Below are 15832 nucleotides of genomic sequence, written 5' to 3' on the forward strand. Positions count from 1 at the left end.
ATGATCTACGCGGGTGAACCTCGGGTCCACTCGCGGAGAGGCCGGTCAACATGTTTTTGCTTTGACTGTGCCGAGCTGGTTTGGTCATGCCACCCTGGCAGATCGTGAGGTCGTGGGGACATTTTAAGGTGCAGCACAGATGGCTGAACTGCCACACTTTGCTCGAGAAACACTCCTCAGAACATCAGCACTGTTTTACCTGTGGTGTTTGGATTATTTCACGATATGTTTTTTAAATGATGCCTTACTTTGTGATGTTTAATCTTCCGTGTTTAGATTTGATTTCCTAACCTCCTATTTTTGTGTTTTTCGTATGTACGTTTTGCTTTGGCAGATTGAAGTATTTAACTATTTGACAAAAAGGATGACAAAATAAAAATTTGGCTAAACTTGCTTGATGTTGGGGATCCTATAGCACAACGTATCCCTTTAAAGGGGAGGTTTGTTATAAATGGCAGCGTGATGTTTTCTAATTACCCTCGAGAATGATAGATTGCCGGCTTGACAAGACTCTGCTCGATCATTCTCTGATTCGTGCTCTTGTACCGGCAGCGGATTTTTCCCCCTCGTAAAGAAGTAAGCACGGCCCACGGCCTCGATGAAGTCAACGGAACGGGTCCAGGAGAGGCTATTACGGTGTAAAAGTCACCGGAACCAATGCGGAGTCGTCCCCCGCTTTCAGAAGAATGTTTGATCGGGCTCGTGACACAGGGCACAGTACGGAAGCAGCAGTTAGTGGCGCACTATTGGGGCTTGGCCAGGAACCCCCCCCCACTTCAAGATGGTAACACCTCCCCCCTGGTTGTGCCAAAGAGGACCCAGTGGAATGCACGACCTTATCAGAGCTACAGTGGTTTAGGTATCTTCATTGTTCAGAAGATAAAAAAAATACACCGTTCGCAACAACTACGGGACGAAACAGCAGTCTTTTGACTGCAAAAAATGAAGAGCATGAAGACTGAAAAACAAAAACACGCATTTAACATTCCTCGGAATCCTGGTCACTTTCAATGCCCCACGGACTCCAAACTCATCTCCGAACAAGTGCTTCTCTCTATAAGATTCGGACTTTTCATTTACCTATTTGAAACTGTTCTGTAAACTGTCAGCACAGTTCCTGTTTTCCAAATAATTCAGGTCATGCGCCCCGAGAAATTTACCTTGTCAAAACCGCCACTTTTAATTAAACAGTTCGGGGATGTACTGCTAACGATGTGAGTCGAAGGATTCATGAACGAAGAATTATGTGCACGCTTTCTTGAAACAGTTCCTTCACAGTGTACTATGCTGCATATTTGTCCGAGGCAGACAGCTGAGTACATTTCCATGGCTCCCAAATGAAAAATTTCTCGTTAAATGTTAAACTAGCTGGTGCCACTACTGGTTCCCGAAGTCTTGGTGATCACGTACCACCTTCCCAGTAGGCCTAATGAAAGGTTTAAGTTTGTTTTGTCGGTAATGATTAAGCCTCACTGCGTTTGTCCAAAAGCTGTTGCTGAAATAAATCATGAAGGTTGACGAAATAGAGGACAGCGAGCAATCCGTTTTTAATAGAATTCCATTTTTTATATTTTGAGTGATTGCATCTAAACGCAGCCGTTCAATACGTTGAAGTGTGACATGAAATACTAGCTGCAACACGCATGACTTACTGCACAGAACAACGAATGAAAGAGACAGGTGCAGCGTTTCGTAATGCAAGAAGCAGGGACCCGAATTTACAGGGTCCACTTTTTATGGGACAATCATAAATACCTCAGACAGTTTTCGTATTCGACAACGTGAAACTTGATTTGACAATGCCCACTCAGACGTCATAATGCCCGCTGTGTATAGACGAGGCAGTTAAATCGATTCTGATTGGTCAAGAGTCTGTGTGCACGCTGCTCGCCACGCGCGCGTCCAGTCCACATAAGGAGATTCTATTGGACAACTTGCACAAAGAATATAGCATATAATTGACGGGAGTGTTCTGGAAAATGAAGGTTAAATTCTATGACAAATGTGTGGGAAATCCATCAAACATTGACTTCTTTTCACTCTCTAAAAAAAAGGTATTTATGAACGAGAATAGATATTTTGCTAACGTTTAAGACCAGCCAAGCACATATTTATTCCCTTAACAGAACTCCAACAAAACGAATACATTCGAGTTTAGTTGTTACAAAACCGTCACCCGAATTTCTCAGGAACCTCTCGGCTAGCCTTATCCGGTGACTCAAGACGTGCTTGCGACGAGCATTGTTGTCTGCTGCTACAGCTAAGAACCGTGGCACACTGTCGACAAAACAAAACTGACGTTGTAGCCGCAAAAGATTTGCAGACTGCCTGACAGCGAAGATGGTGGGCCGCAAAAAATAGTGGGAGATGCAAAACACAATGATAAGATGATCCTCAGCAGTTTGAGTTGCGTCATGGTATTCAATTCTACCCAATCCAACCAACCCAAACCAACTAACCCAACCTCAGCCTCGACCCCGACCAATATAAAGCAAGCCAAAATAAGAAAGGCGAAACCCTACGGTAACCAAGAGCACCTCTGAAATCTTGTGGAAGATAAGACGACTCAGACCAAAACTGATTAAACTTGAAAACGCAACCTCTCGCCTGTTTGTCAGATCGTTTGGTGTTTGCCTGCACGAACTCTATTAATCACAGGGGCGGGCTCCTTCTGTTCGGTAAATACGTTGTTTCAAATTACAAAAATGCTGAGGAAAACTCGTGACAGTCGGGATGAAATTACAACTAGGCAGAAGAAAAAAGTGGACGAAGAAGAGGTAACGACGGAAATGAACATCTTTCAAAGTCCTAGCTGGCCTTCCTTCTGTCCTCAGGATGAATTTTGTGACAATAAATAATTTGGCGCCAATTTTATTTACTGGCAATTGCTCTAGATTCCACAAGTTCCCTAACCAGTGTAGGTTCCACGTTCAGAAGTAGAGTCAATGTACCGTTCCCAAACCACTTGATATTGGACTAAGTTTCCTTGTCATGGTTTGAAACATATTTTTTAGCTCCATAGAATTGCAGAGAAAAATTGCGAAATGCTGTTTCCCGGCAACGGTGCATGGAAACCTGCGATTAATTGTTATTGGTCTATTAGTGATTGACGTCACTGAACTTTGCCCACACAGTCGGAAATCTCTCTCCACAACGGCAAAATCTAAATCGCAAGCGATTCAGATACACGCGTACTGCGCTTCACCTAGTAGGCTAATGCAATTCGTTGTTAGCCTGTAGTACTTTTATTAGTTCGTTTTTTTGGGGGGGGGGTTTGTTTTGTTTGGTTTGATTTAGTTTAATCACTGTGCTAATTGGTCAAAGAAATATAATCAGGATTATTGTGTTTTTATAGATTAGTTTGGCTTTGATTTTGATTTTGGTGTATGGCGAGCGGTGTCGTTTGGACCGTGTAAATTTAAATAATAAAAATAATAATGAGCTATATAGCGCACTTATCCGGAAAACCGATCAAGGCAAAATTCAATTATTATTACATCTGCTCACTTGGCCCATGAAACATTCCAAATACCATCTCAGCTCCCTGAGGAGTATACAGGTCGATGCTGCCATTTCGGCGCAACGCATCTAAATCAACCACAATATTACTATAAAACTCTGAATCCAATACAAGAGTTTATCGAAGCGAATTGCGCCTTCATGCAGTGACGCACCCAGGATTTGTCTTTGGGAGGAGGCTCGGGCCGGCTGGAATCTACCCCTCCGCCCAAATTAAAAGAAAAACAGTTCATGGTGCCCGAGCCCTCTTCCATTGTGCCACGGGGGACTTTAATGGAGGGTGTATCAAAGCTAGTAGTTTAAAGGTACTTTCGTTTATCAGAAAGTAAACAAATTAGAGAAATTGAAAATCTTAAGGACCCCCCCAACTCTCTTGTAGTATCTCCAGTTGTTTCAGAACAAGGAGTTGGTAAAAAGGTTTGCGGTAGCACCATGCAAGGATATCTCTTTTGGAGTACTCTGAAAAGAATACCCTTCGGTTCTTTTCAGGGCCACACTACTGGAAAGCTAAGTTTATAAGGAACACATGCGTTTTTTCATCACAAGGAGTGATCATGAGTTCTCGTAAAATACACTTTTGTACAAATGCCGTAATAAAAATTATTCAAACTAATCCTCAAATCATTTAGACAAAGGAGCTATTTTATTCCCAAAATAACTCCCGAAGAAAATTTAAGCGTTCATTAAGGGCAATGACTGCACTTGCACATTGCACATGGCGTAATACATGACACTGCGCACGCATTAAATTTCATGTTGTTATGTGATTGTACCAAGCACCAACGATGACATGAATATTCAATTTCCTATACCTCAGTATACAAAGTTTAAGGATGCAGGTTACCAGTGAAAATTTGCGGCTGCGATCATAGGGTACAAAGGGGTTTCGTGGTTGTGAAACAGATGGTGCGTACCAAGCGTTCGCTGCGCCCTGGCTATGGACAAACCGGGCATGCCAGAAAGTGGTAATTGGCCCAGACGTTATAGCCCGAGCAGTTCAAACTCCTTCTGTGAACTTCCTCTATGGCATACCTAACTTGCTTCCTTCACCATGAAAAGCTTCAAAGCTTGTTAGAAAGAGATAGGGACATTTCTGTCTGGGCACTACTGTCCAAGATTTACATTTTGTTGATGTGCGCTTGTCGTTCCTCTTTCATATCCTTTCGTGTACGGGTGAGGGTAGACCACAGCTCTGGTGTAGATTACTCCAGGACCAGACGAGGGCCGGCTCGGGCTATCTGTGCACCGGTGTGCACGGGTGATACTTGTGCGCGTACCCCATGTGAAGAAGCTTTCGGTGTGGGATAGAACAAGACGCAGCTTTTTTGCACGAGCTTCATGACCGCGACATGCCACCCAAGACTGATTGATAGGGACTTTACACGGGATGCATGGCTTCCCAGCGATTCATTCATACTTTAAGAAATGCAAACCCTTGCACATTTATTAATAATTAGCAAGATATGAATTGCAGCGTCGTTCACATCGATCATTCTTAACAACAGTGCACTCCTCAAACATGTCATCCCAGTGTTTGGGTGAAGACTGTATGTATGGGGATCTTCTCGGCAAGAAACGACGCGTTTTTCGTTAACGACGTCGCAAAAGCCACCTCATTCAAAACACAAGCTGATTTATGACATCGCTAGACATCGAAAAAAATGCAATTGTTTCCCACTTCAAAAGCAAGGAAACATTCTGAATATCTTAAGTCAATATTCTGAAACTTAATATGGACTCGGCAAAGTGGCACACCAGACAGAGGTTGTAGGGAAAAGTATTTGTGCAATATTTTCTAGTACATGTAGAGGCTCTGTGAATCCCCCAGCCAAAAAAAAAAAAAGAAAACAGCAGAGAAAATAAGAGCTAAGATTACAATCTGTTGCTTTTTACGGCTCTCTGTGTTACCACCGAAGTCACAATCTTCCTGCTGTAGACAGCGACAACAGCACAATGTCTCGGTCTCGTAGCGCTGAACAGTGTAAACAGATGTGCATGCACATGTACTTGGTTGGTTAAGAGAAAAAAGGTGGATTAGAAATTCAAATCACTATGATATCTTGGCACTCGACTTTGTCTTTCTTGTATACAAGAGTTATTATGAAAATGCAATGATGATTTCGTCGGATAGTTAGTGAATATCGATCTAAACTGAAAATAAGCGCGGGCTGGAGCACATATCGAGACGTATTGATTTTTGCGAGCCTCATGTTTGGAAAACCTGTAATTTTAATTTCGAAAAGGCAGGGTTGGTCAAAGACAGGTTTGGTAGGGTTGTTTTGTAGGGAAAGTGTACTTTACAGCAGTGAATCATCAACCTGCGAATACTGGAACCAAATCTCAGAAGCGTCGTTAGGTAAACGGCGTCTGATCGATGATCGGGATGCGAGTGATTCTGTCCTTTCGTCGCGTGTCTCCATTTTTAATTTTACGAGACCATAAAACACTTAGCTGCTCGTCTTCCACACTTCATTCCAAGCAATACAGCCAACAAACTTGAATAAACAGCCTCATTAAAAGTCACTGGGAAAAACGAAGAAGTAACTGACCAAAATTTCCAGTGACACAATTAAGACTTAAATGAAAAGTAACAATGACTTGACAGAAATCATCAACTGACAGCAACTGACCAGAAACGACAGAAACAACGGAATTGACGACAGCGACTGTATTTATCTACACCCATGAGCCCCGGGCGGTGCCAAGAGAGAGAGCAATTTCCCTAGCAACGGAGGCGCCGTTGTTTAGAACAATCATTATGAAAAGCGCTCCTCACGGTAGGTTGCATCGATACCAACGTAATGAACGCTCCCACCGATCTCTTTTCAACGGACGAGGGGGTGGCTCTGCTCAAAGCAGATGCGACACTAAAACCAACGTCGGCAAAACACCCAGAAGTTGAGAGATTTGAAACAATCACATTTCTTTTAATCTTGTTACAAACTTGCTATATATAGATTATGATACACTGATCAAAAACGAATTGGAAAACAGAGAATATATTGCGACGTGTGTTCGATCTAAAAAAAAGGCAGTTTTAAAAACCCCAATAGCGTTGGATGTTCTGTGAAAAATCTCCCCAGAAAAGGTAAAATTGATTGTTCAGGTTCAATGCTAAGGATACCTGTGACAGGTAAGAATACTTTGATGGCAATTGCACAAGGATGAAACTGTGCGGGCATCATTTTGGAAGGTGATATTAGTATTAAAAAATTAAATCCCGTCAGATATGCATTCTCAGAAACATTACCATGCGTACATTGCGAACTTTAAGCACAGAGCGAGTTCGTACGACGACCAGTGGTCGATTAAATTTCCCTGGTAACCTGTAGGCAAAGCACGGCTTGGGCACCTGGTGAGACCAGTGGAACGTCTTGACACAAACTTGCTCCCAACGGGCATTCGGCATTGCCTGGCAACCTGGCAAGGCTAGGACCTATGCAGTATTTTTCTTTAACCATTACGCTTCGACTTGAAGTTGTTTCCAAAAGGACTAATGTGACCATGGCATTGGGTGATCACTGATTGTTTAGCATAAAATGCCCAAAGCCGCAACCATGGTCACAGAAATGGACATTTTCTGTGCTACCATTCATATCAAAATGGACGGATAAAATCTCACAAGATATCAAATGCATCCAATAAATATTTTTGAACAGTCAAAAATCCCTTCATCGCAATCTTTTCAAGTATTTCATTTTAAAACGCTGTTCTTCAAAGTACTGACACGGTTAAGAATTTTTTGGCGAAAGAGGAGTAAAGACGATGCTGGGTGCCGTATATCAAAATAGAGTGAGTTGTTGAAAAAAACATGTCGGAATGGGAAAGGATCAGAGAGATGTTGACGGCAGTTTTGGGGAGGAAATGACCAGATGAATTTTCCTCCTCTTGACGTCACTCAACAGAGATTTCTTCGCTTCCAGAATTTTCTGATGTCTGGAAAAACAAAAGTTAAGAAACGACTTTGGAGTTAAACTGGGGTCCGCAAAGAATAAATCTGGTGATTGGGTCTTATTAGCATGAAGTGAAGTGTTTCAAGACATTGCTGTCTTCAGCTGGTCGTAAATTATTTGCGCAGGATCGATTTATCCTGCACAATTTTCCTCGACGCACTCACGTTTATACCATTAATTTTTGTCGTTTGACGCTATGGTAAAATTAAAAACAAATTGGAACGGAATAATGTAACTATTTTCCTACGGAAAACCACGGCTATAAAATTAACTTCTTCACACAGGTCTACATATTCTATTAATGAGCGACGTAGGTGAATGCAGGAACACAATCATTGTTTTGGGCCTTTAATTTTCAAAATAAAATCTCGTTTCAATATATTGAACGAAACGGTAGTCACGGCACCATGGCAACTTGGCAGCACGCTGACTCAAGTGTCTAGTCACGTTAAAGCAGCGGGTTAAACGCTGCAACGGATCTTGAGGGCGCTCTCGCTGTCTACAGAACGCTCTGTGGAACGCGCACCACCAGGCCGCGCATTGCATGTATGCCACGTCTAGCCAACCCTCTTTTAGCTGCACTCATCACTCTACGTACCTTGATTTCAATTCCTCCATCCTTTGCAAAAAGAACTTGACAGACCGAATGCTCTGCGTCCTCTCGCCCATGATAGAGTCCAGAGCTCTGCGACAGTTTCTCAGCAGCGCCCTTCGCGCCGAGAGAACCTGTCGATGAGAAGGACAAAGTCTTCGGTTCAGTTGACGCCAGCCCCTAACTCCCCCCCTCCCCAAAACAAAATGCAAGCAGATTTCATGGCTTTCTTCGATAACGTCGGTGCATTGAGCCCAGATGTCTCTTCACAAAATAAAGCCCATTACCGAAGAACTCCTTTCACATGCATCATCATCAGATATGCACATTTGAGAGGGGAGGGGTTCTCTTTAAAACGGAAAACCTTTCGTGATACTCAGTGATTTTGTGCAGACCTATCAGTAGAGCAATTCATACATAGATTAAGCGATAACAAAAGTTAAAGATTCCACAGTGAATCTATGGCAAAATATAATGTACTGTATACACTGTACAGATTCCCTAGTAAAAATGAAAATGTGCCCGTAATAGGTAAACTTACCTCTGACGATAATCTAGATTTTCTGATTTTTTTTTGCAAGCTTCTCGGGCCCTTGATCTTTCTTTTCGCTCTGGCGTCCATCTTTTCGTTGGCGTACGGTTTCGTCCTCATGAGGTAAAGTTTAGGCACAAAAAGCATAAATAGGGGTATGTAACCGCTGAATGTCCCCCCAATGGCAAGAATAAAAGCTTGGAGATGCTTCCCGCTTCCCACAGCAAGGTAAATCCCAAGCGTGGTCAACCAGATCATGATGTGGACAATGAAGGCGAAAAAGACGAACTTGCCCTCTCTGAAGTTTTCCTCCTTATTCCTCGCTCTGTAGGCAAGGCACAGACCGGCCACGTCCAGCATGAGGCTGTACATGAAAGACAAAGTCAGGGCAAAAATCTCACCATCCTGGCAATCGACGTACACAAAACGCGCAGCTGTATCCGGTATTCTGGACGGCCTTGGGAGATCCACTGCAAACCAAATAGCAACGAATACACAAAACAGAGCACAGGTGCCGGCTCCTAATAAGAACCTTGTCCAGTTCGTGACGAACCTTCGACCCTTTTTAGTGACGTAGGCCGTTAAAAAGAGCATGCCTTGAAGGAGGGTTACGGGCAAGAGCTGCAGGCAGGCCTTGACGGCACAGACAACATCATCGGCACGTAGGAAGGGCAGCCAGGAGAACGCAAAACAGACGAGGGCGCAAAACAAGATAGCGTAGCTGTGTCCCGCGCACGCTCGCACCACTACCTGGGTGTGGCGCCGGCGCTTAAAGATGGCGCCCATGATTACTGTGAGGAGTATCCCCGGGACGGAGAGGGTGATGAGGGCGATCCCGAGGGAACTGCTCGGCGTGAGGTAGTGATCCGGCAGCTTGTCGCAACCCGTCCGGTCCGCGTTGACAATCATCTCGCTGGAGCAATTGGAGCAGGTGAGGGCGTCCTCTCGGTCGCTGTAGAGATTTCCCTGGCAGGCCACGCACACCCAGCAGCACTCTGAGAGCCCCTTGGGAAGTCGGCGCTGCCCTGGCCGGCAGGAGGCGCTACAAATGGATGACGGGATGGCTCCTCTGGAACAGGAGTCGTCGCTGTACCAGCTTATGTTGCCACCAACCGTTAATCCTTCTTTTTGATTCCACAGGCCAATTTCTTCTACTATCCTTTGACTTGCACACGTGGTCACAGGCTTCAGATTATACACATCGTAAAAGGCACCTGATTCCAGATTCCCTCCATCTGAGAATTCGATCCTGTAACCAGAGGTACCAACAAAACTGACGTTTTTCATCAAAGCCAAAATTTCATCACCTTCAAAGTATTTAGACGTCTTGCAGCCTCCCTCGTCGCAGTTTAAGGCCACGTGCAAAGCCATAGCGGCCACTTCCACCGCATCCAAGATGGTGGAGACAAACCTGCCCGCGAAAAAAGCATCACTCTCAGGTAAAGTCTCGTTCATGTTGCAAATTTTGCGGAACCTCGCAAAATCTCGCAAATGTTGTGGAACTTCAAGAAGGTGGCACTCCAAGGCTCGCTCCCAGTACTCCATGAGGAATGGGTCCTCGTATCCAGTATCCACCAATGGAGAGAGGCCACGGAGAAACTCAAGAAAGCCGTCAACCTCTGTCGTGCTGTATCGGAGCCCAAGCATGCCCTGAGTGACTCTGGTGAGCCGGTCGTCGGCGGTGAGGGCTGGCGATGCGGTCCAGCCGTCCGTGCCGATCCACGTGTAACCGGTGGCGTTCTGCTCGGCGAAGACCTCCAGTAGCCTCAGCATGGGAGACTCGTTAGCGAAGGCCACTATCGCTTTCACTTTGGGGAAACCTCTAAATTCAAAACCAGAGTTTAATTTAAATGGTCAGAAATGCACAGAGAGGAGTTTTAAAAGCAAAATTTTAAGGGGAAGCAAGATTTTATTGCAGAAAAAAATCATTTCAGACGGATGAACCCATAGCACAATCACTAGTCGTTGCACAAATTTATGTTGAAACGGCAAGACAAAAACTGGGGTTGCCAGGCATGATTCGGGCAACTTTTCGGTGCCACTGTAAACGTATTTCATTTTCCATAAAAACGGTCACGTGATTTTTGAGTCGTTGCATAACAACTCACAAACCTATGCTGTAAATGAATTACAATATGTTAAGTTGCTTCAATCGAAGTTTAATTCATCAAACGTTTCCCTTAATTAAAATGTCATGCAAGATGCGAATCGTGTGGAGAACCTAATGGGATATCAGTTGTAACATGATTGCAAACTTATGCACGAGGACACAACCCGCCCAAATAGAGGTGAATGAACAAAGTACGTAAATTTTACATTCAACAATCTGATTTCCATAAAATTACCTCAAATCGTTGACAATCTCACGGAAGTCCTCCGCAGTGCTGCTGCTGCCGATTTTACCCTCGTACGATACGCAGATGCCCTTCCTCGCTGCGAAATCCAGGAATCGCTTCTGCCCGTTCAGCCCGTAGGCCAGGTCGTCCGAGTAGATCGTGGCCACCACGGGCCAGCCGAAGTGGTGCACAATGTCGGCCAAGGCGGCCGCCTGATGGTTGTCGCCGGGAACTACTCGAGTGAAGTAGCTGAAACAGGGAGAAAAGGTCACTGAAAGACTTTATACGTTAGCCAAATGACTGGAATGCGCAAGGACTGGGATACACAAGACGGCAGAAAAGAAAAAGTCAGATATTCTTGACGGGATACAGAAGCCCCCTTTTAACTGTACTCTAAAACCTTCCCGGTCCCAATTGACCCCAATCGGGGTCGTGCACGGGGCTCGCCCCTTTTCCAGGTCCCTCGTTCTGGGTCATTTTGACTCTTTCTCGGGTAAAGAAATGACCCTTCACGGGTAACTAGGACCTAGAAAAGGTCCAATGACCCAGAAGAGAGTCGTTCTTTGGCCTTCAATGGGACCTGGATCCTGCTAAATCTGACCCGGGAGTATTTATAAAGCTGCTTAGTACGAGGCAGTGCTAAGCGAATTCAAACTGGTTGGTTCAAAACATTTTACATGATACGATGTGAAAATGGGAAATCGTTTTTTCTTCTTCTTTAGCACTCTCTTAGTTTATTACTAGTTTATTTGTTTTACTGAAGAAAACAGGGGATCATACCGCCCGATCGTATCCAAAACTGTAAAAAAATCATCTAGTGTGAGACAAGGAAAACGTTCCCGATTGAACAATGGAATAGCACCGGTAGATATCTGTAGAAATGAAACGTATGTAATGTAATACTCAGACTTGTCCACCTAAATTTCAATTGAGACTTTATGGTGAGTATAATATTTATTGGCTTAGACCCCAACTGGTGCCCTGCACAGATAGGCCCAGTTGGCGGCGTTGCTCTCGAGTCCCTATAAAATATTATATACCTGTAACGCGATTCGCTGAGGAGTTCGCTGGTGGCCGAGTAGATAATCTCCGGCAGCTTAAACAGCTGAAACAGACTGGCCACCGACACTGCAGCGTTACTGGTAGCCGGGCCAACGACGGCTACCAGGTTTGTGGGCCTGCCCTCCTCGCTGACTGACTCGGAGCTGAAACGATGTCATTCATCCACGTCAAAAAGGATCGTTTGTGAAACCGTCGGCATGGAAACAATTAAGGTACGGGTGGGGGAATACAATATTGTTACATTTCGTCTAGCCAGAGATGTTTTATAAATATCTCATAAATTTAAGTGCCCTTTCCATTGGTGAGTGCGATTCAATTTTGAAACAAATATGGAAATTATTGGCAAATGTACCCGCAATCTTACCAACCCCGGTGAGCGAACTTGAAATAAGAAACGGCCTTTGGCGTTGGCACGGAATTTAAAGAATTTACAATGAGTGATAGTCAACACACAACATGCAGTGGCCCAAAGCAATCCATTAAACACTCCTTGATCAAGGTACAAAAGTTGTTTCTTTTTAATTCACGGACAAGACCATCATGAAGAGTGAAATATATATTCGATAGTTTATTACCATGTTCCAAATTGAGTGACTTCTTTTTTCAAATTAATTTATTAAAACACAAATTTCAGGTAATAGAGTCGATCTTCTTTGTCGGGTACGGTAGTACAAATAAAAGCAGGCAGGTATGTGTCGAGCCATTTGTCTTCTATCAAGAAGACAACATTCGCTTGCTTCCGAAGCACAGCCTTAACTTCATCGTTCTAGTTCCACAACATTCGATTGCTTTGATCTGTACTTACAGCCTGGGACTCCTCAAAAATGCAAAAAAGGGACAAGGTGATTTAGGAGATATTAAGCTTCCCAGGGTGACGAGTTCGTTCCAGAAAAAACCTCGTATCTAGTTCGGAAAGGAATCGATTATTTACCCCAGACCCCATTGACAAAGTGACCTTTCCAAGAGAATAAGTCAGCACTGCGAATGCACATTGAAACACTCTGCATACTGGGCAGTGTTTGTACAGCTTGAGAGGAAGCAAGCCCAAGAAATGGATTCTCCGAATAGCGGTTCTGTAGCAGCCTCCCAAGGGACGTCTAGAGGAATATTAAGGCAAACATCGTTTTCCCAAGCTGGCAAATATTTTTTATTGCTCTCTCGTACACTCACTTGTTCAAGCAGGCGCCGGGACTGGTCGAGCTGGTTATGAAGTCTAAGGATGACCTCACGGCTACGTTGGGGTTGCCGCAGGTGTCCTTGATCTGGAATCCTGCCAACATGATGGGCCACATGCGGAAGTGGAAATGATCCAGAGAATGAGATAAAATTTTTAAAAAAATATAAATTGCAATTATTCACTAAGCTCGGCGAAATTTCTTCAATGTACCCATGATTCGGTGATCAGGTTTATAATATCCTTGCTCTATGGTTTATTAAATATCTGCACGAATTTTAAATGACCTTGAGTGGCAAACTCAAGACAGTCATTTATGACGTTGCTAACAAAGAGGTTGATCGATCGAACGGCGTTGAGCGTAATAATAAGGTCTCTCTATCATTTCACGTTCTATCTTTAGATCTTTTGTCGTGCAAAAAGTCTTTTGTGAAATGTGACGGAGTGAAGACCGTACGGTTGGACTAATATCCCAGTGTGGAATTCATCCTTTCAGTTGACATATAAAGTTCAGAAGCACGGCATGACTGGTGAAAATGTCGACGCTAATGAAATGAGAAAAGACTGATAGTCCTGCGCGTCACAAAAGCATGATCGAACCCGCATGTGGCATGCCAACGGCAAAACAACTTATATTACAGCAGCCATTGTGTCATCTGATGTTCTCGCCACCACCTGAGAATGAAGAGAAACTGCAACTGTAATTCCTGCATTTTAGACCTCAGGCGAAGTTATATAAATTGTCATGAGGGAAACGAGTTGTGGGTTTCCACATTATTATTACATGTATGTAAGCAGGAGACATTTAAGTGCAAGAGAGAACACGACGAGTTGAACAGTTTTGATAAAAAAAGACTTCCATCCTGTTTTTTGGAGTTTGGGCAGGAGAGCAGCTTGAAGTTCCTTGAACGACCGCAACGGAATTCAACAAATATCTCCTTACCTCTCTTGTAAGTGCTGGAAAAGCACTTAGTGCCCGCAAATTGCCCGTCAAGCCCCAGTGCGCATTTCGCGGTTATCTGAGGCGTCGATTAGGGATTTGCAATTTCCCGATTTCACGAAGTAACCGATATTTATGGAGCGCGAAAAATGCCATCCCGATGCTTATCGCCCGGGAGAGTTAATCCTAGTCCTAAAACTGCACGAGAAAGACATTAAATAGCTAACATATCTTTTTACAGAGAGGCAAAAAACTTCATTCCCTGCTTCGAACGTGTCCGGGTCTTTCCAGGTCAATTTCATTCCTTTGAAGTTTGGCTCAGGACAACCGTTCTTATTTTCAGACGAATTAGTTTGGGAATTGGGAAGGGGAAAAAAAGATATTCCTCGGCCCGAACTCAAGAGTGGCAGTTTCGATATCCAGTGGTCTATATTGCACAACTGGGTGGCTAGATCAGGTTGTGGCTTACGCGTATCCATTATTACATCAACGTATTGGGGTTGATGAATGACTATTTTGGAAGTCGGGTTCATTTCATCCCAAGACTCCAGCTCCACATCGCTGAACACGGGATTGCGCCAGCAGCCTGCACAATATTAAAAGTCTCTCCAAACATGATTGTTTCAAGATCGGCACTTGGAGCTTAAAGGCCTAAATAACCCCTGCTGCTCAGATTAATTTCCCTCGCTCGATCACGCTGTTTCGTTTTGATAGAAGCCAGCCCGGTCGCTATAGATAGTCATGTAGTCGCTGGAGAAATTTTTCATCTGTTAGGGGCCAGTGGCACAAATTTTAGGATCCAAAGCCCCCCCCTAACAATGGTGTGCTGGAGTCTCCACCGCCACGAATGCCGACCAAGCACGGTCGTCCATCTGTGCTATAGCCTCCGGGTTTCACTGTACGTGGTTCAGTGTCAGTGATATTTTACCAGACACCGAAGCTGATTTATCAGTTTAAGCGATAATTGATCCCCTTTTCTGCGTAAAATCGAAATCTTTATAACTTGCTATTCTTTTGGTTATTATCGTTCGGATGAGACGGGAAGAAAACTTTGCTCTTGGGGTCATGTGCCGCGTTGCATTTCATAGCAACAAGTAAGAGCGTAAGGGAAACATTGCCCAATACAGGAAATAAATGCAATTAAAAATCTACATCAGCTTAGAGTGGTGTTCGTTTGTAGTGGGAATCTCTCGTGGTTGAAATAAAGCCGCCGGAACGTGCCACGCCAGTGAGGAGGTAGAGAATAGATAGGTACTAAGCGTCGAGAGACATGACATGATTTTTTTTATTGCTGTTATCGTGATGCGGTATTATAATTCATTACGATGCAGCCTCGTATGCTTATGACGTATCTTTGTGTTTACCGCAATGCATGGTGGGATGGAATGAGGTCATCATATTCCAAGAGTAGGGGAAATAGCAAATGTACGAGTTACACTCGATTACATGAAAGTGAAAGGCACAATCCTACCGTTTCTAGTTGTGGAAGATAATTTCCCGGGAGACTTAAAACTACGGTTAATCGTACTCTTATGATAGCAGCATATACACTGATGACTCCTATTCTATCCCACTGATGCATTTCGGTATTTGATAGGTCATCAGTGCACAGGGCTATTGCTTGTGTTCCCATATAATTTACAAAAATCTATAGAATACTGCGCAGAATAGTTTGCTAGATAGATGGCGCTTTACAAGGCTTGTTATTATTATTGTGATGATGA

General features: G+C 43.9%; 1 protein-coding gene across 3 annotated transcripts in view; it reads right to left on the reverse strand.

The window, feature by feature from the left end:
• Positions 1-3268: 3268 nt before the first annotated feature.
• LOC110981506 (metabotropic glutamate receptor 8-like) overlaps positions 3269-15832 on the reverse strand; it is a 44313-nt gene continuing 31749 nt past the window's right edge. For all 3 annotated transcript variants that reach the window (XM_087146505.1, XM_087146506.1, XM_022239117.2), the window contains exons 3-8: positions 13165-13264; positions 11973-12137; positions 10942-11181; positions 8606-10418; positions 8071-8198; positions 3269-7455 (exon numbers count right to left, since the gene is read on the reverse strand). In XM_087146505.1, coding sequence (XP_087002631.1) covers positions 7350-7455; positions 8071-8198; positions 8606-10418; positions 10942-11181; positions 11973-12137; positions 13165-13264 — 2552 coding nt within the window. In that variant the 3' untranslated portion in view covers positions 3269-7349. The remainder of the gene's footprint in view (positions 7456-8070; positions 8199-8605; positions 10419-10941; positions 11182-11972; positions 12138-13164; positions 13265-15832) is intronic.

This window comes from Acanthaster planci, linkage group LG15, assembly GCF_054643075.1.
Source record: "Acanthaster planci isolate LZ-2023a linkage group LG15, COTS_SCS, whole genome shotgun sequence".
Taxonomy (NCBI): Eukaryota; Metazoa; Echinodermata; class Asteroidea; order Valvatida; family Acanthasteridae; genus Acanthaster; species Acanthaster planci.